We start from the raw sequence: 22293 nt of genomic DNA, 5'->3' as shown, positions 1-22293 counted from the left end.
TGTGCCTGTGCGAGTTCGAGGACGGGGAAGCCGTCCGAGTGCTGCCCAGCTGCAGCCACTGCTACCACACGGCGTGCCTGGACCCTTGGCTGCGCTCGCACTCCAACTGCCCGGTTTGCCGGCACCAGGTGGTTCCGCTCCACCGGGCGCTGGCGGAGGTGGATCGAGTGCAGAGCCTCGTCTGAGCTTCGCGTGATGGCTGGAGGGGCAGGCCATGGGTGGCACGCGAGTTGCAGTGATTGATGCTGCAAAAGGTTGGAATCCGCCAACCTGGCGGCCCACACGATCGGCTCCCCGACCATCTGTGGAGCAACAGATCCAATAGACATAGAGGTCGAAATCCGATGCTAAAGTTGCCAACTGACTGCCTTTCAAATTTTATCTAATTTTCTTGATTTAGTTAATATTTACACGTCATTTAAATCTAGGATCACATGACAGTTTTGGACTTCTGCGGTATCAAACTCACTATCATGGCAGAGGGTTGGGATGGCTGCTGAGTGCCCACACGCATGTTAGCAAAGCACAAGTCTCTATTGGATCTGATAGAGAAAATGATCCTCCGCTAATGGACAACATGCCTTCCACATGAATTAGATTTCTATCTAAACAGTGTTTAGGCATGCCTTTAACTAGGACATGTAAGTGGTTTTCTCTTTTTTTTTTCTTTTGCTTTGTTAAATCTTGTTCAAAGATAAACTTGCTAGGAGTTGTGTTGGTGTTTTATATATGTTTTTTATAATGCTCGACCACTTTCACCTTCATGGAATACAAATTGTTGGACTTATGAGTATTTTTCATATCGAAAATGGCCTTCATTGTTATTTGTTTGTATAATATTTTTAAAGTGGTATTCCATAAAATAGTTTGGAAATACTATTCATGCATAATACTGATCAAATCTTGCCGACTTAAGCTCGTGTTATAATGGTACGTAGCATAATGCGCGTTGACACTTCTAACTTGGAGCGCCTTCGAAAGTCAAGGAGATTCCCTTTACCCTTATAGCTCTTCCATGAATTCTCACATACTAATTGTCCTTTAGAAATATAAGAAGAAAAATCTTCTTCTCCTTTTGGAAAAGAAGTTTTTCTCTCTTACACTACTTAGAAAAGTCAAGTTTTTCTCTCTTAACCCTAAACCCTAAACTCTCATTGTAATATATCTTGTGAATATAAAAGTGAGTCCTTTGGAAGAGTGTTATGTCATAGTGTTGTCTTGTGTATCTATGAATCTTGATTCTAAAAAACAATCTTGAATTTTTATCATGATATCAAAGCAATTTTCTTAGAACTCTGATTGATAAATATGCAAGACAATGTTCTGAGATAGGATGACAATTTCCTCAGAATTCGATGGAAGATCTAATACTCGATCCGAATGGTAAAAGAATTTTTTAAAATCTGATTAAATAATCAAGTATGGAGATTTTTAAATTTGGGTATGGAAGCAGGTCTAGTAAAATCTTATTTATATTGACCCAAATATCTCTTTGAAATTCAACATCAATATAGTACTGATTGGCACTCAAAGTTGATTATCGAATGAGAAACAAGTTGATAGTCGGATGAAACGAAGAAGATTATTAGTATAGAGAATATCATATCCTCTAATGATTATAAGGATGAATATTCATCCTCCAATGGGTATGAGAATGAAGATGAAAGTTGAATATCCAATGGAGATGAGGATGGTGATGGAAATAATAAATAGGGATGAGGACATAAGATATGGAATCCGACCTAAATATGATCCATTGTCATCCCTAGGACTCATTAGGGATGACAATTTCATCCGAAGTTGATAGAAGATTTGATATCCGAAATCAAATGGGTATGGAAAGCTTTTTAGACATGATTAAATAATAGAGTAATCATGTATGGAGATTTTTAGATTCAGATATCATGACGGTCTAGTAAAATCCTACTCATACCTGACCCGAATACCCGTTTAAATATATATAAGTGAAGTTGTTCTATGAAATTTGACACTAATGTGGTGTTGGTTGACACTCAAAATTGATTATTGAATCAAAACTAAGTTGGTAGTTAGATAGAATAAAGAAAATTATTAATATTGAGGATATTCGATCATCTGATGGATATGAGGATAAAGATAGATATATGATTCTCCGATGGGTATGGAGACGTGAATGAAAGTTGAATATCCTATGAGGATGAGAATGTATATAATAAACAAGGATGGAGACGAATGATATAAAATCCAACTCAAACCCGACCATTATCATCCCTAGGACTCACGCTTATATTTATAAGGTAAGTTAGAAGGAGACTTTACAATGAATATAGAAGAGAAGAAGAATAGACGAAGGATTTTACTAGCTTTATGATACGATTTATAGATAGACTTATTCAAATAAGTTTTTCAAAATATTAGCTTTTAGAATATGTTATTAATTTAGACTAATAAAATCTTATTTATATTGACCCAAATTCATCAATATAGTATTGGTTGACCTCGAATTTGATAGTCGGATGAAACGAAGAAGATTATTAATATAGAGAATATCATATCTTCTAATGATTATAAGGATGAATATTCTGTTGGAGTATATAGATTTATTGTATATAAACATTTCATGAAATAAAAGAATCATGTTTTGGTCAAATGGTTGCATTTAGACTTGTAACATGTCCCCTAAATTTACATTGATTATAACATGGTGTTTGTGAGACACAGAAGATGATTATCAGCTCCTTGTAAATTATAAATTAAGGCTCACAACCAAGATTGGACAAACCATAGTCGGACTGTCTGTCTTGACTGTAGAATTACACTAGTGCACTTTGTGTATATTGAAGGACCATTAGGTTGTTCGATTTACACTACTCGCAAATTGAACAAGACCTCTGTTATTATACTTATGCACTCTTAATCCCGATGTAATAAACGAGCACATATATTTAGTAACTATCACTTTGATTTACCAAAGGGTGAGATCTTTCCGTCAGATCAAATATTCTCGGATGTTACTATTTATATGGTGTGCCATTAATTATAGAAGGAATCCGTGTCCCACTTAGAGCTCATTCTTTCTTGAAGACCTTGTCGATTGATCCGGGTGGGATAAAATTTTTATCCTGTGGGGTTCCAGATCCAATACCTCCTCGAGGTCCCTGCTGTAGCCTAAAGAAATGATGCAATCAAACGGATGAGATCAGTTTGGTTCTCAACCGTAGGATGAGCTAGTGGATGAGATCAACTTGTATCCTTGGGATTAGATCAAGTTGCATCCATTGGATCGAAATAAATGAAGAGGATCAAAAGAGATTAAATTAGAACCGTTAGATGAGATCTAGTTGCGTCCGATGGACGAGATCTCTTCGGTTCGGTTTTAATTCTCTTTGCAGATAGAATCCTCCTATGGAACATGGGTGCACTATAAAAGAAGGGGGAGGGGGCGGCCAAGAGACAACACAAGAACAAGAATAGCATACGAAATCTCTCCGATCGCCAACATATTCATCCTCCAATAGGTATGAGAATGAAGATGTAAGTAGAATGAATATATTCATCCTCCAATAGGTATGAGAATGAAGATGTAAGTTGAATATCCAATGAAGATGAGGATGGAAATAATAAATGGGGATGGGGACGGAAGATATGGAATCCGACCTAAATATGACCCATTGACATCCCTAGGAATCATTAGGGATGACAATTTCATTTGAATTTGATAGAAGATTTGATATCAGACTCGAATGGAGAACGATTTTTAGACCCGATTAAATAATAGAGTAATCAGGTATGGAGACTTTTGGATTCGGATATGATGATCGATCTAGTAAAATCCTACCCATACCTGACCCGAGTACTGATATATATATATATATATATATATATATATATATATATATATATATATATATATAAGTTGTTCTTTGAAATTTGACACTAACGTGGTGCTGGTTGGAATGAAGAAAATTATTAATATTGAGGATATTCGATCATCTGATAGGTATGAGAATGAGAATGAATATAATAAACAAGGATGGAGACGAATGATATAAAATCCAACTCAAACCCGACCATTATCATCCCTAGGACTCACGCTTATATTCATAAGGTAAGTTAGAAGGAGACTTTACAATGAATATAAAAGAGAAGAAGAATAGACGAAGGATTTTACTAGCTTTATGGTACGATTTATAGATAGACTTATTCAAATAAGTTCTTCAAAATATTAGCTTTTAGAATATGCTATTAATTTAGAATAAGTTCTTAATTACACAGGGAAAATGTGACCCTCTTGTTTTTTAACTCTCTCCTAAGTCATGTCTAAAACATGAAAAACATCTTGGTTAATCTTATTAAACAACAACGATAATAACAATCAAATCTTATCGTACTAAGCATCTCGCTGCATATTAATAAAAATAAATAAATAAAATTAATGCAGGTATATTTTATTCAATAATAAATTTGCTAATTGAATTCATCATCATCCAAAACACTTGTTTGTTGGTCTAATTATTCGATTGGGAATTTTAAAACAAATGAGGATCGAATTGGAAAATATAACTTAAAGGGTCAAAATGAAAAGCGCCTAAGATATTTTTGCAGTGACGCGGCGGCGCCGCAAGACTAAACCCTAGGGCGGCCTCCACTTCTCTATAAATCTCTTTCCAAAACCCTGATTGCAAACACCTCTCTCGATCCATCTGAGACATCTTCAAGGTTCGTTCTTTAGCCGCCTTTGTTATTCTGTCGTCGATTCTTCCTCTATTGCGGCGTCGATAGTTTAGGAAATCGATTAGTTTCTTTGGGCTTCTCGTTCTTCTGGCTGTGTTTCCTTTCGGCGTTTCTCCTCTGCAGTATCCGGCGTTTGGACATAAATCTGTGTCTTTCTTTGGATGGTGGTGTTCCGGTTCTTTGCTTCAGTAAAGTTTTGACTTTGGGCCGGAACTTTTGCTAAAACACGATGTAGACGCTCTTTATTTTGCTCTTTCAGTCGCCTATGAAGATTATTTTGTGATGTTTCTACATTGAGCGCATGTTTTTTGCATGATCTATTGTGTATGGTTGAAGTCAATAATCTAGGTCTCGGATTGGATTGATTTGTCATATAATATGCCTTCAATAGTTCATTGTATAGTAGATTCAACAATTGAATGAAATGTCTTTACTGTCTAAGTAGAAGATAAATGTTTCTTATTATTTTGCTTTATTATATTTGAAATAGTTAATTACATAAATATTGCTGTTATGGGGTTTCAGTTGTGAAGGTCGTCTTAACCATGCGAAATACTGGATAAGATGTTTCTGATTGTAATGGTTAGTTTTGTTCTGAATTGATTGTTTTTAGTGTTACAGAATGATTGTTTAAGTTTCCTCATTGGAATTGTGACCTATTCATAATTTTACCAAATGAGATCTGCTTGAAACATTTCTCGCGAGCATCTTGAAGAAATATGTGAACTTCTTTGTATCTTGTTCTTGTGTTATTATTATTATTTATCGAAATTAGTGTCTCAAGACAAGCTATGATAGGATTCTTTCAATGATTTTCTGTTAAGAATTACTTTAGTGATTTTTAATTCTATCTTATGTTTGGGGGATTCATTATTTTAATTTTTACTTGATTATGCTTTGTATTGAATCAAATTATAAAAATATGTGGATTTGATTCCAACAAATCAAGGAGTTGTTGATTATTTTGTAGATCGATAAAAAGTGACTGATTATTGATCATAGAAATAGTTTCCTAATGTATGGTGTATACTTGTATGTGAGTTGGGGATGTTTTTGATTGTCTAGGACTATTTTAGGTTGATTGTTTGATTGTTTGCAAGTTTGGAAGTTTTTTTTTTAATGTGTTTTCCCTTGAGTCTAATTCTGCAATGGTTTATGCTAAATTTGCAGTAAGAGAATACCTTACGATTGACAATGCCCAAATCAACCTAAATTGATAGCAGAAACAAGTGTTAGGAATGACTAGTTTGATTGATTTGTTTTGTTAAATTAGCACAGGTTTCTACATTTCAGCTGGATTTTTTGGATAATCATGGTCCTGTGATTGCAATTGTGTTGCTATATTTAATTCTATTGCCGCATATCATAATTGATCTACTTCAAAATTTTAATTATCCACCTTCAACAGAGAGGAATAGAAGAGGAAGATGGCATTTTGTCGGAAACTTTGTGGCTTAGTTGGGCAAGGAATTCGTAAAGATAGCATAATAGGCGGATCAAATGAGTCTTTCCAAATGCTTAACTCTCTTCGCTATATGTCTACAAAACTTTTTGTTGGAAGTATAATTTCTTCCTTTTCTTTCTCCGTTATGATTTACTAACTTAAAGTTAAACGATGCTTAACTATGTTCGCAATATCTCTTACTCTTGCATGTTGCTATCAGGTCTCTCTTGGAGTACTGATGACAACTCACTTAAGGAGGCATTTGACAGTTTTGGGAATGTGATCGAAGGTAGGCACAAGTGTCTCTGTCTCATAAAGCAACCAACTTCTTTAGTAATGTAATGAATGTGATTGCTTAAAGAAACAGATTGAGTCTGGGAAGTAACTTTATAACTTATGCAGCAAGAGTTATCACGGATAGAGACACAGGAAGGTCGAGAGGGTTTGGGTTTGTCAACTTCGATAGTGATGAATCTGCAAGCAATGCCGTGGCTGGCATGGATGGACGGGTCTGATACCTTTCTTTTGGCATCCTTTGCAAAGATCATTGTTGTTTGATTCATTTGAAATGTTTTGACGTTCCTGTGTAATGATCAGGAACTTCAAGGCCGGAACATTCGTGTTAGCTATGCTAACAAAAAGCCACCACGGAGTGATTTTGGTGGAGGTGGTTATGGTGGCGGCGGCGGCGGTTATGGAGGTGGCGGTTATGGCCGTGGCGGTGGTGGTTATGGCGGTGGTGGTGGCGGTTATGGTGGTGGATCTGCAGGACAGAATGACTTTTGAAAGAGGTCTGAGGATTTCTCTATGAAGCTATGCTTGCCATGGCAACTCTTTTATATGCATGCAGCTAGTGAACTGGTCTAGCATTTTGATTTCTCAAACAATTATGTTTTGGTGAAATGGAAAAACCATCGACTATTGATTTTAAGATAATTTCAATTTCATGTAGCATTAAGTTTTTTAAGGTTCAATCAAAATTTGTTAATGGTAGAGTTTTCATGCTTCTATTAAACAAATGAGGATTTCCATCAACTGTTGATGTTGTTTCAGGTATTGTTTGGCATGTCTATTTTCCTTTATGGAAACAATAAATTTACATTTGTTTTATTATTAGTTTTGTAAGTTTTTGGGGTGAGTAAAAGTTGAATTAAATTGATTGAATTTAAAATTTTAATTTAATTATTTTAATTTTTTATTTTTAAAAAAATTAATTATATTGATTAATTAGGTTGATTTTTATTTTAAAATTTTTTATTTGATTGAATTGAATAAATTAAAATAAAAAATATATTGATAAATTTTTTAGTTTGATTGTAAGATTTATTCGTTGAGTAGGGATGAAAGTCGGTTTGATGGTATTAAGTGGAAGGGTTCGTTCACATCAAGGTTTTGATGGTATTAAGTGAAAGGGTTTTTGCTTTCCTGATAAATTTTAGTTAGCTCCATTGACTATCTTTGGAGGTGGCCGGTAGGGTTTCAATGGCTATCAAAGTAAGTGAAAGGGTTTTTGCTTCTCCAAGAGTTCACATCGAGGTGATTTGGCACTTTGATATTGGCTTGTGTGGTGAAGGCTTGGCACTTTGATATTGGCTTTTGTGAGTTGTGGCTGTAGTATGTTGTAAGGGTTGGGTTGTTTGCCTATTAAAGCGGTACGTGAGTTAGGTTCAAAATGTTGTAAGACAATTCGGTCCATATCTAATGCGAGAGCATTAAGAGGACCTTTCCCTAATATAAGAGGATCGAGAAGGATGCACCTTTGGTGTATCAGTTATCATGCCCATAGTAAATGTTGGATAGTCAAGTATGGAGCACATAACTATTGAAAGCATTTAAGTAGCAAGCCCACTTCAAGATGAGTGCTTTTTTATTCTGACTTTCCCAGAGTCTATAATAACACAGCCGAGATATTTTGTTTTACTCTATGTAACTCTTCCTTTGCCAAGCTTGGACAGAATAGTAAAGTATAAGTATTAGTAGCATAGCAAAAATGCATTCCTCGTCATTAATATGTTTGCTCACGATAATTGTGGCCTATCGAGAGAATCATGACTGATGCACTGCTAGTACATCATTTGAGAATTCTGAATTAGCTATTTACAAGGGATTATCTCGGATCTATGTTGAGGTATTGACAGTTATTCTCAAATATTATAGAATAGAATGTGATATGTGATAAAATGCAATAGAAATAAAGACAACAAACGGGTTACCTACTAACGGTTAAAGTGAGCTGCCTTTTAATTTCATTCTTTATTCTTTAATTGAGAAAGAATCAAATCTCTTCAAATAGAATTCGAACCTATGACCAATCAATCAACTTCAAATAAATAAGTTTATAATTTAATTTTTGATCGAATTAATTAATATTTTATTATATATATATCAAAAAATAATGAATCCTAATATTTCAATTGAACCGAATGCTCAAACTTTAAGAAATATTTTCTATGAAATAAACAAAATTTAAGAATATTTTTATGTCTGCACCATCCTTATTCATATCCTTACAATAAATAAATAAATAAATAAATAAAATAAAATAAAAATATATATATATATAAAACTAGGAAAGATCTGCTCATCCCTCAGCAATATCGTGAATGACGTCAGATTAATCGGTCGGATAGTCGATCAACCCTATCATATATTGGAGTGGTCAGATAGTCGTAAATTGCGTAACAATTTCACTCCTCTGTGTAACAATTTTATTTCTCTGCTATGCAAAATACCCTATATGTCTTATCTTGCTCAACTCATTTGGGACAAAAGATTTCGAACACTCAGAAATGTTCCGAACGCTCAGAACAATAACAATGATGAAGGTTCGTTAACGGAAGAGAAAGGAAAGAGAAGAAAAAGAAGGAAAAGGGAGGAAAGTAAAATATTTATGTTTTCATTATTTGAAAGAAATGAAAGGTTCATTAACTTAATATTAATATTATCTGCATTCAGTTCAATAGAAATATTAAGATTTATTATTTTTTGTTTGATAAACAAAAATGGTAGATTATATATATATAACGTAGCATGGAGCCTACGTTACTGATGGTGAAGACTCTTTTCACAGCAGTTGAATCTAAGCAGTATTTTAATATATTTTAGACTAACCAGCAGTCAATAAGACATTTTACAATGCATGATGCATATATAACCACCAAACAATTCACTGAGAATGAATCTACAACTAACAAGACCAAGCCGAATCGATCTCCACTCGACTTTCTCCATGCCAAATCAAATACTGGGGGAAGCTAATGGTTAATCAATTAGGTCACTAGCTTCTGGATGAGCAGAAGGTGGTGTGTTCTCTTCTGGCTTGGAAGATCCATTGGTGCTATTGCGTTTCATCGTAGGCAAGGCGCCTCGACTGGCTGCCGAAGCCATGGTAGCGGTAGATGATCCCGGCGACGCATTCCATCAGACAAGAAGCATCAAACGCCTCCATGAATTTCATGTCGGATTCCCGGACTTTGGGTGCTGCGAATTTCATGTACTCTTCGTGCACGGAGGACATGCGCCAGTTCTGCAGTTTTCTGAAGCAGCCAACGAGGCAGCCTGTGCGATGCTGCAACACAATGCATAAAAGAGTATCATTGATGCATCGATCGATCTGCCACGGCATGAGCTAAGTTTTATACCTTCCCTCTTTTGCAATGAATTAAAATGGGATGGTTCCTTATATCTGAGACACCAAAAGAAAGAATAATAATAATAATAATAATAAAATCCAGAATTAATAAACATTAGTCGTGTTATAGTGAAATCAGTACCGAGTATGGCTCCAAGAGCCCGTGTGATGATATCGCTAGTAACAGTTGATAAAGTTTCCTGCATATACAAGCATCAAAAGATATCACTGTTAGATCCAATGGAATCCATATATATCTACAGTTCTACACACAGGAACAGGAACAGGACCTATCATAATAATATTTCTTTAATTAGAACAATAACTTTGAAAAGATAAATTTCCAATCTTTTCTTTCAATTTGGGAGAAATACAATCATGGAGGGCTAATTCGAATCCGTCGGGTAAAATGAGAACAGCCCCTACATTCAAACCCCCCTTTTTACCATTAGCAAGAACTTGTTTCAGTTGCTTATCATAAGGAATGCTTCAAATATAGTATCAGGGAGCTGCTTCAAAGATACCAATATAGATATCTCCATTTTATAATCCCAAAAATTTTTCCATATATTTTTAACATGAAACTTTGATTGTATCCCAACAACGGGTGCATGGAATTTCGATGGCAATGCATGATTTGCAAAGCCTAGAAGGTGCAAAATAAACAAAATAGCTAAAGATATAGAAGGTGCAATCACAGTTTTCTATTCGGTAATAGTTCACTATAGGTGGAGCATAGTTGCTTATCATAAGGAATTTGTTTTTGTTTTTGGACTATCCAAAAAGTCTCATACCAATATAGATATCTCCATTTTATAATCCAAAATCTTTTTCATATATTTCTAATATGAAATTTTGATTGTATTCCAACAATTGGTGCATGGAATTTCGATGGCAATGCATGATTTGCAAAGCCTAGAAGGTGCAAAATAAACAAAATAGCTAAAGATATAGAAGGTGCAATCGTCAGTTTTCTATACGGTAATAGTTCACTGTAGGTAGAGCATATTTGTATCAGAAAATATTTTCTATGGCGATTTCCATTTACATATGCCAGGACTTTCTTCCATTATCCTAGAATAGTGAGTATGCACAGGGTTCATACCCACAGAGGCAATGCATGGACATAGATCAGACAGATGAAAACTTATTGTGCAATTGAGAATATCATATCTGAATTGAACAAAACTTAGATGAAGAACCTGCATGGAACTCTCTGTGAAGGCCTCCCATTGTTTTATTATTGATCCAAATTGACTTGTACATAACCCTCTTGATACATACCTAGCGGCTAGGAAGGGTACCTTCACAAAGTTTCTTTGTGCAGAGTCCATGCAAGCTTTAAGTGTGTTAATGATCCAAACAAAGGCCAAAAAGGATTGCTAAAAAAGTTCTAAGGATTACGGATGGAGTACATGTACATAACTATATTCTAGGTAGTAGATGTTCACATTGTTCTCCGTAAGCTTGTTGTTCTTCCTCGAGAGAATCTAAAGGAAATCGAATATTTCTTTTTTCCCAAATAAAATCTGGGTTATGACTGAATTGTGCATCAAAACTAGAAATTCTGGTGTGTTTTACTCATTTGGTATTTCAGAGAAGGATGAGAAGCATAATAATAGGACGAATTAGTCAGAACAGATAGGAATCTTTTGTTTGTATTAAACCTAACATGTTAGTTGCAGAATAGTTTGATCCTTCTCAGTTTTTCTCAGTTTGCAATTACAATGGGAAAAACATGTAATGCATGCGACGATATTATGCAACATTGCGCAATGAAGAACACAGTAACAGATGGAAGGGGGGGGGGGGGGAAACAAAATTACCCTGGTGCCGCCGAGCCCAAACTGGAAAACCCGAATCCTCTCGGACCTGATAAACTCGGCAACCTCCTCCGAAAATTGCTCCGAACAGAGGCACCTGCCAAGATGCAAACGCCTCGATCAAAACTAAGATCGTTCCCGATCAACACCGAAAGCAGATCCGACGCAATGCGAGGAACTCAGATAAAGGCAGAGGCACTCACACGATGGATTTCAAATTGAGAGTCCTCAAAAACTGGACGTTGGCCGCCGCGGGGAACCCCGATCGGTAGATGCCGTGTTCGACCACCCCGAAGTTGAAAGGCGGAACCAAAACCTCGTCCTCGGAAACAGAAGCACTCCCCGCGCCCTCCGCCCGCCGTTCCACGATCGGCCAGGGGAGCGCTTCTTCCTCCGGCGCCGCCACCGGGGCCTCCAAGACCATCATGCCGGGGGACTCCAGCGGGGCGACGAAGAAGGCTCCGATCTGCGATCGCCGGAGATCAATGAGGGAAGAAGGAACAAATGGCGGGCAAGGGGAGCGGGGAGCGCACGAACAGCGAACCGACTATGCGGACGCGAGCGAGGGAGCACACCCGCATTCCCTCGAGACGACGCTATAAATAGGCACGGAACGAACGCTAACTGTAGGGAGGTAGGAAACCATCTCAGCTGTCGGATCAAAACGGAACTGATCCTGGCCGTTAACATTCGGTTCATTATTAACGGCTGGGATAAGATTTATCCGGATCGGAAGGCTGGGAATCGCCCTCCATAAGAAATCTCGAAACGAACGAGGATGATTCCGGATCCAGCGGGGCGGGTACGGTTTGGGTAATCTCTTTCGGGTTTCTGTTTGGTTCGGAGAATTTGTCCATTTATCCGCGTCAATAATTGATATTATCTTAATTTGGAAAAAGGTTCCGATCATTAAAAAAAAATAATACCCAGTCAAAATTTAAATTAAAAAAATAAAATAAAATCCTGATCATTTATTCCAAAATAAACCAATTCATTTTTATCTTTTGTAATAAAATATTTTTTTTTGTTTGGCATAAATGTGAGAATTTTTTCCTAAAATTTGAGTCGATTCCACAGCTTACTGAAAATTTTAAAAATTATTTTTAATTTAAATCAAAAAATAACATATAGTTTAAAGTGAACAAATCAGGTTATATATTATTAATAACAAAATATAGTTTATTAGTAATTATTTCAAATCATTAAATAATTTATTATCTTTATTTCAAAATATATTTTATTAATATCAAAGATTTTGAAAAAGTTCACATAGTCATTTCCATTATATATCATATAAGCGTCCTTTAAGTGTGGAAATTTTTTCCTAATGACAATTCTAAGAATATTAGCAGTTTGAATGGGCTATCAGGAATGATGCGGGTCATCTATGCGGGTCATATAGATGACGTGGCTCCCGCGAGAAAGAAAGTTAAGGATTAGATAGTGGTCAAAGTCTAAGTTGAGGTGGAAAGACCAGTCAACATGAATCCGACTCCATTACATTGAAATAATTTGCGCCTCAAGCTCAAACCGTAATAGGGATGTCGCATGGACCCAGTCTTGGCCCACCTCGACCGATCTCGTCTCGACCAAACTAGTCTCGATCGTAATCATCTTGGCCATAATCATCTCAACCAACCCTATCTCGGCCAACTTCATCTCGACCGACCCTGTCTCGACCAGCCTCATCTCGACCAATCTCTTCTCGATCAGCCTCATCTCGACCGACCCTGTCTCGACCAACCTCATCTCGACGGCCCTGTCTCAACCAACCTCATCTTAGCCAACCTCGTCTCGACCAGCCTCATCTCGACTGACCCTGTCTCGACCAACCTCATCTCGACCAACCCTGTCTCGGCCAACTTCATTTCAACAAACCTCATCCTGATCATCTCAAGCATCTATTCTCAATCACTTCGCCTCGTTCTGCTTTATCGTGGGCCCTCACCTCAGGCCAGCACGACACACAATCGCCCAGAGGAGAATGTATTCGCAGGAGTCACAGATTCGATTCCCTCCGATATCCTTTTTCTACGCATCAAGACAGAGGGTGTATCAGATTGTCAGATGCAATCTCCCCCGATACCTCCTCTTCCGCGCATAGAGTTAAGAGGAATGCAAAATTGTCAGACCTGATTCCCCCCCATGGCCCTTTTTCATGCACATACATTCAAAATGGATTTATCGAAATTCAATTGACTGCTGCATCACCATCACATAGATCGTTAGATGAGTTCAGAGCTGAAGCTTGTGAAAAACATAAAGCACTTTCATGAAATTTATGAAGCATAAAGTTAAATTATCCATAAAGAAAATTCTATTGAGATATCATCCCTCATCAACCTATCACCAATACCCAATTACCTTAAAGTTCCTCATGCTCCATATGGCTTTTTCATACTTTCTATTAGTTCGCCATGAGAGTAATCTCATAGAAAACAAAAAGAAATATCTGACAAATGATTCCTCAAAAAAGAATTAAGTTGGCCACTTCTATTAATTTCAGTATATTTATTGTAAAAAAGGGTGGATGATCGATGCGTATGGTTTCACATAAAATCTTACTGATCATTCAGAAGGTGGCAATGCCGAAATGTCCAACAAGAATGAAGAAAACTCAGAATTGAAATTGCAGCTGGAGATATATGTGACTTCGTATCTCCAAGGGCGAGGGGAATCATCATAGGGCCACTATGACATTGCAACTTTTCTGGTCTGGAATGTGCCATCTTGCGCCGACACAAATACTACAATGCACCGCGTTTGCGACGAACTTCATCGTGGGGGTGGCGGTGCAGCGGCGACATGATATTTGGCCGCTCCTATCCAAGCGACAATACCAACTGCAAGAATCACCCACCCAAGTATATCGTATGTCAAGTCGCTGTTTTTCTTCTTCTTCTTCGACTCCTTTGATACCTAGAATCCACAAAATAATAAGAATTGGTAACTAAAAGAAATATATGCTTGTAGATTTGATTAGTGTCAAAACAGAAACAAAGTACAAGATGCAAGCAACAAGTACGCCAACCTACCATGTAATCAGCCAAGCAATGTTCTAAGAAAGAAGTGAGAAACTTATCAGAGAAAAAAAAAGTGAGAAATAAGAAAGAAAGACGTATGGGCAATAGATAGGAGAAGAGGAACAGGGAGAGAAACAAGTCATATTTTAAGGGTTGACAACAATTTGTCTATTGTTGAGTTTGTGATTCAATCGTTTATGACTTATGGGAGTATCGCTTGAGAAATTGATAACCATGAATCATGCTATCAGAGTAGTTCTGGTGGATATGCTACTCACTTGCAGATGATTCAAAAGAATTTTCTTCCACTCATCTACTAGAGATATAAAATGTTGTTTATATTGGAGGCAAATTCAAAATCCACATGACAAATGGAATTGGTTGGTAATGTAAAAATTGAAGTTGCAACTTGTGATATACTGAGGCCTTAATGAATATACAAAAAGTATATGTGGAAATAAAGGTCGCTTCGCTTGCAGTAGAGTTTAACTATCTGGTTAACCATTATCTTTTCATCATCCACAATCATCTACTAGTAAACAGAAGCAACAAGTCAATATAAAAGATGCCAATATTCCACTGGCATAGTAACTGAGGCATCTCTTTTGATTCTTATCAAAGGATCATCTTCATACTTCAGTAAATTTTCAGCCTACATCAGGCAAACTTTCTTTGGGAAAGAAAAGAATCTGAACATCATTTTAGTCATTGCCCTATTTGAGATCAGATCTTATACTCCATTGAGCTATATGCAAGCTTATATCACTAAGTAAAATTCAAAGCAATTAAATCAGATTTTATTAATTAATTAGAATTGCTCTACTTACACATTCCACTCTAATCAATGCAACTTGTCTAACTATAAAACTTATTGCTCACATTTCAAGTATCCATGCCATCATCCTATTTCTAACATTTAATTATCAATAAGAATTACACTTGTCGATAGATAATATTTTTTTTTTATTTTATCACTTCTAGTAATCCACAAATCAGTCTTAGCAATCATCCCTGCTACATTAATTTTTTAAAGGTGTTTCCTAAAAGTTCAACATTTTGCTGCATGATATAGAATGGGTCACACCAAAAGCATATAAATATTCTTGCTCATACTAAAGAGCATGCAATGAACGCACAATTTTCCAACCATGGTACCACATGTCATATGATAGATGATTCATATCAATCCAACTGATATAAGATCAAATCTATAAACACGCATCCTTTAAACAAAGCAAAATACTGCTGTATAATCTTACTACATCAATATCTTGTAAGGTATCAAAATCAAAAGTTCTAAATAGCTTTATCAATCCACATTTTCATGTTTTCCTGAAAATCCTCCCTAGAAATTGGATTACTATTCAGCAACATAAATGAAAAATAAGTAGATGCAAGAAAATTGCACTATAAAGCAAACAATAAATGTCTAATATTTATACATTCTTATGAAAAAGCAAAGATATTCTGAAGCTAATAGAACTAAAACAGGTAATAATTGTTAGATACCATGTTTACTTGGACAGAAGCAGAAGCGAAAAAAAGATGAAAGCTCATGCATATATACACAAAAAAGAGATATGCATATAAAATATGTCAAGTAAATATTTCAGGGACTACCACCACAAAACATTAAAAATTAAGGGAAAAACATAAGAATTTAACAGATTAATAAAAACCTGCAAACTGATGATAGGACATGTGAAAAAGAGAAAATAATGAGAACTAAACAAGTCAATCAACTTTCCCACTTCACAATGTATCATGAAAAGAATACCACTAAATAATAAGGTGAAGCATGTAGAAGCTGAAGGGTAGATATGGCCCAGTTAAGGCTTAAGAAAGCTTATTCAACATTCTACAATAAGAGCACACCTTAGTACTTGTATTTGAGGATGTGGCATTTACAGTGTTTTGGCCAGCCATCTGCTTTTGGAGTTCCTGATGCAACTCCGGTGCCTGAGAAAGCTCCATTTCAAATTGTTAGATATAGATAGAGGATATCATAAAAATGACACTGTATATTTACTGATAATACAAAAAATAGTGAAAATGGTAGCATTTATAGTGTTTGTTGAAGCTAAGATGTTTAATGCCCATTAATCCCGTACTAAGAATTATGTGGGTGCATTATATCTTTATATTAAAAGGATGTCACACTGTCATTTAAGGATGGAATGGACTCAAACCACTATAATTCAACATGCCTTAAGAGCTAGGCCTATACCTTCGAGTCATGATGAACATAAGGAGGTGGGTTGAAGCTAAAATGCTCCACGGCCATTAATCCCACATGAATGTGTGGTCGATCCATTGTGTTTTCATACTCGCTCATAAATGACTAGTTATTTGGGAATATTAGTCATTCAAGGATAGAATAGACTCCACTCCAATTCAACAGTACCACCATTAGTGATGCCTCTATTTGTTTAAACATGACTATCATCCAACCAAAAAAAAAGTGACTGTAAGTCTGCTAAAAAATTTAGCTTCTAACAAGATATTGGCAGTAAGTAATAAGCATGACAAAGATCATCTAAATTATAATTGAAAAGGTGAAAAATAAAACCAAAAGAACAAATAGGATAGAAAGTTTTCCATGAAATCCAGTTTATACATTGTGAAAATACTATATTCTGTAGAAGATTTCACGAATGCATGAATTGTTTGGTTTCATATATGTGCCAGCTCAGGTTAGGCAACAAAGAATTCTGACAATTAAATTAAAGTCCAGCTACCAGACCACCCTACACAACATAAAATGGTAAAAAAGAAAGACACTAGCACAAAATTTCCTAAATATCGGTGAATTATGTGGCAAATAAGTATATGATAAAGTTTTGCTTGATTAGCACTCTAGTCTTTTACTAGAACCATAGTGTTTGGAAATGAAGATTCTTCTGAACCAAATAGGCAAAGCAAAAAGCTCTCAACATATATTTTGTGAACCTAGGGACCTATATGTAAATACCGTATAATACTAGAGACTTACAACTTTTATATTGATGAATAATAAACATAGGTAATGGGGACTACTTGAGCGATTAACCTTAATTTTTCCCATAACCTATCTTGCTTGATTGAGTGCTGACCTTAATCCCGTAACATCTAGGTCACATGTTTCAGGATTGAGGTTATCTTTAAATCATGGAGTACATCGATGATATTGGGCAGGTTCACTGGAGATTGATAATCCACATTACGCTATTATGTTCTATGAGATAATTCAATTCCTTTAAAGAGCAAAAAAAAAAAAAAAGACTCGGGTCATGTACAGAAACAGATTATAGGGCTATAGACCTAGCAACATGGAAGCTCATTTAGATCAAACAGTCGACAATGAAGTTAGGATATGCACTCACATAGTCATGACAATCGATTTGTCATGCATATAGCTGATAATCCAACATTTTTCCAACAAAATCCATAGAGATTGATTGTAACTTCATCAAAAAGAGGGTAATCCAGTGGAATTCTCCTTATTTGTCAACTCCAACAATTAGCTAGCAGATTAGTTAACTAAATCCTTAAGAGGTTTTAAAATCGAATATCTTCATAACAAGCTGCATTTTAATATTACATTCAAATCAATGTGAGGGGAAGTGTTATGAACTAGGGATAGAAAAAAAAATCCCGTTACTATAGACTTACTTGCAAATTACAAATTGATAAATAATAAACATAGATAGAGGTCAGTGATAAACCCTAATTTTCCCAATAACAATAATTTATAATAAAAGACTTTATAATTGTTCTTAGAGAATTTAAAAATCTCAATACAGGCACCCTCATCTAGAGGCATAGTTATATTAAAAGGAACTTCATCATGATTAATAAAAAAATGAGACTTTCTAGGAAATAATACTTTAGAATATGATTAAGTCGAGCAAGTGAAGATGACATGGTTTATAAGTGAAACTTAATTTATCTTCCAGTAATACAGAAAGGGCTTATAATTGTGTCACCATAAGGGATGTACACATTGACTACTTCTTAACGGATCATTCAATAAATAGTTTGTAAAAGAAATTCCATCTTTCTTAATTGGGTTACCAAGAATAATATTTTAATCATTCTTTACACCTTTAATATTAACAAGATCACTATATTCAGTGTCCCTGGCTTTAGCAATCCCATAAAATTCCTCCTCTTCTATAATTTCTAGGTTTCTATAGAAAATATTATATATTTTTATCTTTAGCATGGATTCTTAAATTTGGGCTTTGTTCTCTTTATGTACATACTTAAAAGTTGGCCGAAAGCCAACTTGGTTATATATGGATGGGCTTAAACAAGAACTTGCAATAACAAATACAATAGATTATTATTGAAGCCACCTTAAAGTCCAAGAACCTTCTTCAATTTTCTTCGTCAAAATATTTGTCTTATGCTAATATTTTTCCTCAAATTTGGTTAATCCAATTGATTTCAAATTTCTTCTGATTTTTATTGTTCTTAATTGATCTTATTCTTTTGCCTGTATCCTTAACCATTTTGTTCATTCCTGTAATTGAATACAGACGGTTCACATTGATGAAAATAAAAAAATTTCTCTTGGTCAATGTTAATTGAGATTGCAGACAATTTATATGATCCAACTCGTTAACATTTTCTCTGACTAATTATATTTGAACTGCACATTACATTTATATTTTATTCTTTTTGTGATCATCAATCTTTATGTTAATAATTTTCTCAGGATGATAAGTTAATCCTATAACCATGGGCTAAATTCTTTATTTGCACTGTCCCACACAATGCGTGAAAATACTAGCACCTGAAAAAATGAAGCAATAAAATCAATCCCCTAACCTATATAGAAGAAATCAGAATTCATATTTGAATGTGAAGAGGAGATGAGAAATATACTTGGTAACCTACGTCTTAAAGGGAACAAAGATTTGTTTCTAAGGATGAGGCAAAGGAGAAAAAAATAGATTAATCAGTTGGAAAAAGAATAGCATCTGCAAGGCACGTGATCGGAAATAATTGAACTAGAGCATCAATCTAGCAGAAGATGTTGACAATGGAGAATCTGTACCTTGGCCAGCATTTCCAGAGATTTTTGGTAAAGCTCATTTCCAGGATCCTACCAGAAGGTGCATATCATTATTCCGTTCAAATCAATCATTGATCACGTAGAAAATACTTGTGCATCTAACGAGCAAACAATACCTCCTCCGCAGCCTTCTGAAAACACTGAGTTGCCTTATCAAAATGAACCATGGCAGTATCATGATCTGGAAAACAGAAGGCTAGAGCAGAATGGGCATTTCCTAAATACCAATTAGTTTCAGGCTTCTTTGGATTGATTGCCAAGGCTTCTTCCAGTTTTGATATAGCATCTGAAGAGAAATAGTTGACAAATGGACAATTTCAAATACCCCGTGGATACAGGAGACAATAGTAACTCCCAAGCTCCATAAGCCAAAGGGCAGGAGCCACAGAAAAGCTATAACAAAGACAAAATTTTCATGGAATGTTTCAAAAATCTGTTTTTTTTTTCAAATATATGGCACACCTGATATCGCCTTCACCGATTCTTCCCCGCTCTGAAACTGTGCCAACTCAAAAAGTGCACCTCCCCATTTCGTCAGATTCTTGGTGATAAAAAACAAAGCAGACCATAAAGATCGGCACAAAACGCAATAGGTAAAGTCCGAAACAGATCCCGCCGCTCAAAAGAGGAGCGAGACGGCGTAAATAACAGCGTAAGCGAAGACACTAAATCTAACAGCGTAAGCGAAACTAAACCAAGAAAAAGAGGCGAGAGCTCACATCAGCGTCGAGAGGGTTCGTTGCGTAGGTAGCTTCGGCGGTCTTGCGTGCATGCTCGAAGAAGAGGATGCGATCGAAGTCGGTCTCCGACAAATCCATGGCTCGATGAGAACTCTAGGGTTTCGGTCGCCAACAACGCAGTGTTCGCCTAAGCCTCGTCGCTCGTCCGGGGAGGATTTAGGGCTTCAATTCGGGCGATCAATTATGTGAAAATAAAATTGGATAATTTGTTTGAAGATTTTAAGGTGACGAGAGCATTGAACGACTATGGAAATATTAATTTGGTATTTGATTCCATAAGAATTTATTTAAATTCATATAATATATATATATATATATATATAATTAAATAAATATATATTTAATTTATTAATATTTATGAATAATATTTTTGAATAATAATCAATGAAACTTTTTTCAACCTAAAAAAAAATTTAAAATAAATTTTTATTATCAATTTTAATAATCAATCAAACAAATTTCAAATATAAAAATTTCAAATAATCAACGAGCTTGAATTGAGAGCTCGATAACATTTAAACAAATCAATCTCAAGTTAAGCTTGAATCAAATTCAAGCTCATAAAAAAGAAACCAAACTAAACTTGAACAATCATTTCAAAAGTTTGGTTTATTTAGGCTTAGCTTGACTTATCTTATCAAACAAGCTTAGATATCATTAAGAAACTCTAATCTTGGGCTCGTGCTATGCTTGTTGATCATTTTACTAAGTTATTGACTAAAGAGTCATTTTAAGAACATATAAAGTATTTGAGACTTCATAAAATATAATACATTGTAAAGATAATCAGATATGGATATTGTAAAATGTTTGATTATGGAATGTCATCATTTATTTAGTGTAAATGTCATTATTATATTTGGATAAGTCTCGATGAATATGTTGGCAAGTTAAGATTAGTCCTTTTATATAGACAATCATATTTATTTGTTATATACAAGTAGGGGTAAAACTAATGCTTATGGGACAGTTAATGAAATTGTAAATGGAAACATACATGTAAGCTGGGGTCGCCTTAATAGTAGTATAAAATAAGATCATTTGAAAATTGATAATAATCGGAGTAAATGTATTCATCATTTATTAAACCTACTGGAAACATATTATAACTCATGAATTGAATTTAAGATTAGACATATGTCTAAATCAAAATTTGTATGATGTTAAATTTATGAAAATTATGCATTCTTTATATGCATGTTCTTTATATAGTAAAGAGAATAACATGATAACATGCATGTGATTCATACCACATAAATACTATAGCGATAATAAGAGTAGTAGAAGAATGGATTTCTACTTCTCACAATCCGGATATGTGAGACCCTGGGGACTAAGATTATAAGATAATCTCGATTTTATCCTTAGTGACCTTTTATTTGTCTTAGTATGCATCCTAATAATTATAGTTGATTCGATTTATGAAACATAATTAAAAGAAGTGACGGATTAAAATTAATGAGTTATAACTAAACACAAAGATTAAAACTATTTTATATCTTTTACATGTATTCACTGGTTGACCAATTATATTTTATACTTAGTATTAAAACATAATCGTGAATAATTATAATGATTGGAGATACTGAATATGCTCTTGACATAATAATTACTATAAGGGATTAGAGATGTTCATATTAATGTAAATGATTTAATATGGGATAAATATAAGATATTAATGTCTCCAATTTATCTTGAAGTGTGATAACATTCTTAGTTTTAATCTCTCAGTATGTTTGTTGTCGCATAAATTATTTTTTTCATATGTATGAATTGGATATTTTTATTTGATTTTTATAATTTGACTTGAACGAGTGAGAGATGTTAGGAGTGGATTGCAATTGCAACTACATTGTTTGC

General features: G+C 35.1%; 3 protein-coding genes across 3 annotated transcripts; 1 reads left to right on the top strand and 2 right to left on the bottom strand.

Moving 5' to 3' along the window:
• Positions 1-4615: 4615 nt before the first annotated feature.
• On the top strand, positions 4616-7163 carry LOC141831893 (glycine-rich RNA-binding protein 4, mitochondrial-like). Its single transcript, XM_074719310.1, has 5 exons — positions 4616-4698; positions 6122-6273; positions 6378-6446; positions 6560-6666; positions 6755-7163. The coding sequence occupies exons 2-5, from the start codon at positions 6141-6143 to the stop codon at positions 6941-6943; spliced, it is 498 nt and encodes a 165-aa protein (XP_074575411.1). The 5' UTR covers positions 4616-4698; positions 6122-6140; the 3' UTR covers positions 6944-7163.
• Positions 7164-9494: 2331 nt separating this feature from the next.
• On the bottom strand, positions 9495-12192 carry LOC141832498 (inositol diphosphatase DSP3-like). The gene is made up of 6 exons (XM_074720002.1): positions 12160-12192; positions 11815-12077; positions 11615-11708; positions 9931-9988; positions 9799-9842; positions 9495-9725 (listed from the first exon to the last, which is right to left on the bottom strand). The coding sequence occupies exons 1-6, from the start codon at positions 12190-12192 to the stop codon at positions 9495-9497; spliced, it is 723 nt and encodes a 240-aa protein (XP_074576103.1).
• A 1966-nt stretch (positions 12193-14158) lies between these two features.
• On the bottom strand, positions 14159-20603 carry LOC141832084 (mitochondrial import receptor subunit TOM20-like). Its single transcript, XM_074719565.1, has 6 exons — positions 20413-20603; positions 20156-20234; positions 19810-19979; positions 19676-19723; positions 16510-16593; positions 14159-14530 (listed from the first exon to the last, which is right to left on the bottom strand). Exons 1-6 carry the CDS (start codon positions 20509-20511, stop codon positions 14387-14389), a joined length of 624 nt encoding a protein of 207 aa, XP_074575666.1. The 5' UTR covers positions 20512-20603; the 3' UTR covers positions 14159-14386.
• Positions 20604-22293: the final 1690 nt, after the last annotated feature.

This window comes from Curcuma longa, chromosome 7 (assembly GCF_044706935.1).
Source record: "Curcuma longa cultivar G26 ecotype Majalengka, Jawa Barat chromosome 7, ITB_CL_G26_1.1, whole genome shotgun sequence".
Taxonomy (NCBI): domain Eukaryota; kingdom Viridiplantae; phylum Streptophyta; class Magnoliopsida; order Zingiberales; family Zingiberaceae; genus Curcuma; species Curcuma longa.
Note: the sequence above shows the minus strand (reverse complement) of the source record. Positions and strands in the feature narration are given on the sequence as shown.

Coding starts and splice junctions, on each gene's coding strand:
- LOC141832084 (XM_074719565.1), bottom strand. CDS start 20,511: ATGGATTTGTCGGAGACCGACTTCGATCGCATCCTCTTCTTCGAGCAT. Junction 19,724..19,809: donor TTCAGAAGGCTGCGGAGGAG/GTATTGTTTGCT, acceptor ACCTTCTGGTAG/GATCCTGGAAATGAGCTTTA. Junction 16,594..19,675: donor CTCTGGAAATGCTGGCCAAG/GTACAGATTCTC, acceptor GAGCTTTCTCAG/GCACCGGAGTTGCATCAGGA.
- LOC141832498 (XM_074720002.1), bottom strand. CDS start 12,192: ATGCGGGTGTGCTCCCTCGCTCGCGTCCGCATA. Junction 9,989..11,614: donor TTGGGCTCGGCGGCACCAGG/GTAATTTTGTTT, acceptor TTGTATATGCAG/GAAACTTTATCAACTGTTAC. Junction 9,843..9,930: donor GGCTCTTGGAGCCATACTCG/GTACTGATTTCA, acceptor TTGGTGTCTCAG/ATATAAGGAACCATCCCATT.
- LOC141831893 (XM_074719310.1), top strand. CDS start 6,141: ATGGCATTTTGTCGGAAACTTTGTGGCTTAGTTGGGCAAGGAATTCGT. Junction 6,274..6,377: donor TACAAAACTTTTTGTTGGAA/GTATAATTTCTT, acceptor TGTTGCTATCAG/GTCTCTCTTGGAGTACTGAT. Junction 6,447..6,559: donor TTTTGGGAATGTGATCGAAG/GTAGGCACAAGT, acceptor TAACTTATGCAG/CAAGAGTTATCACGGATAGA.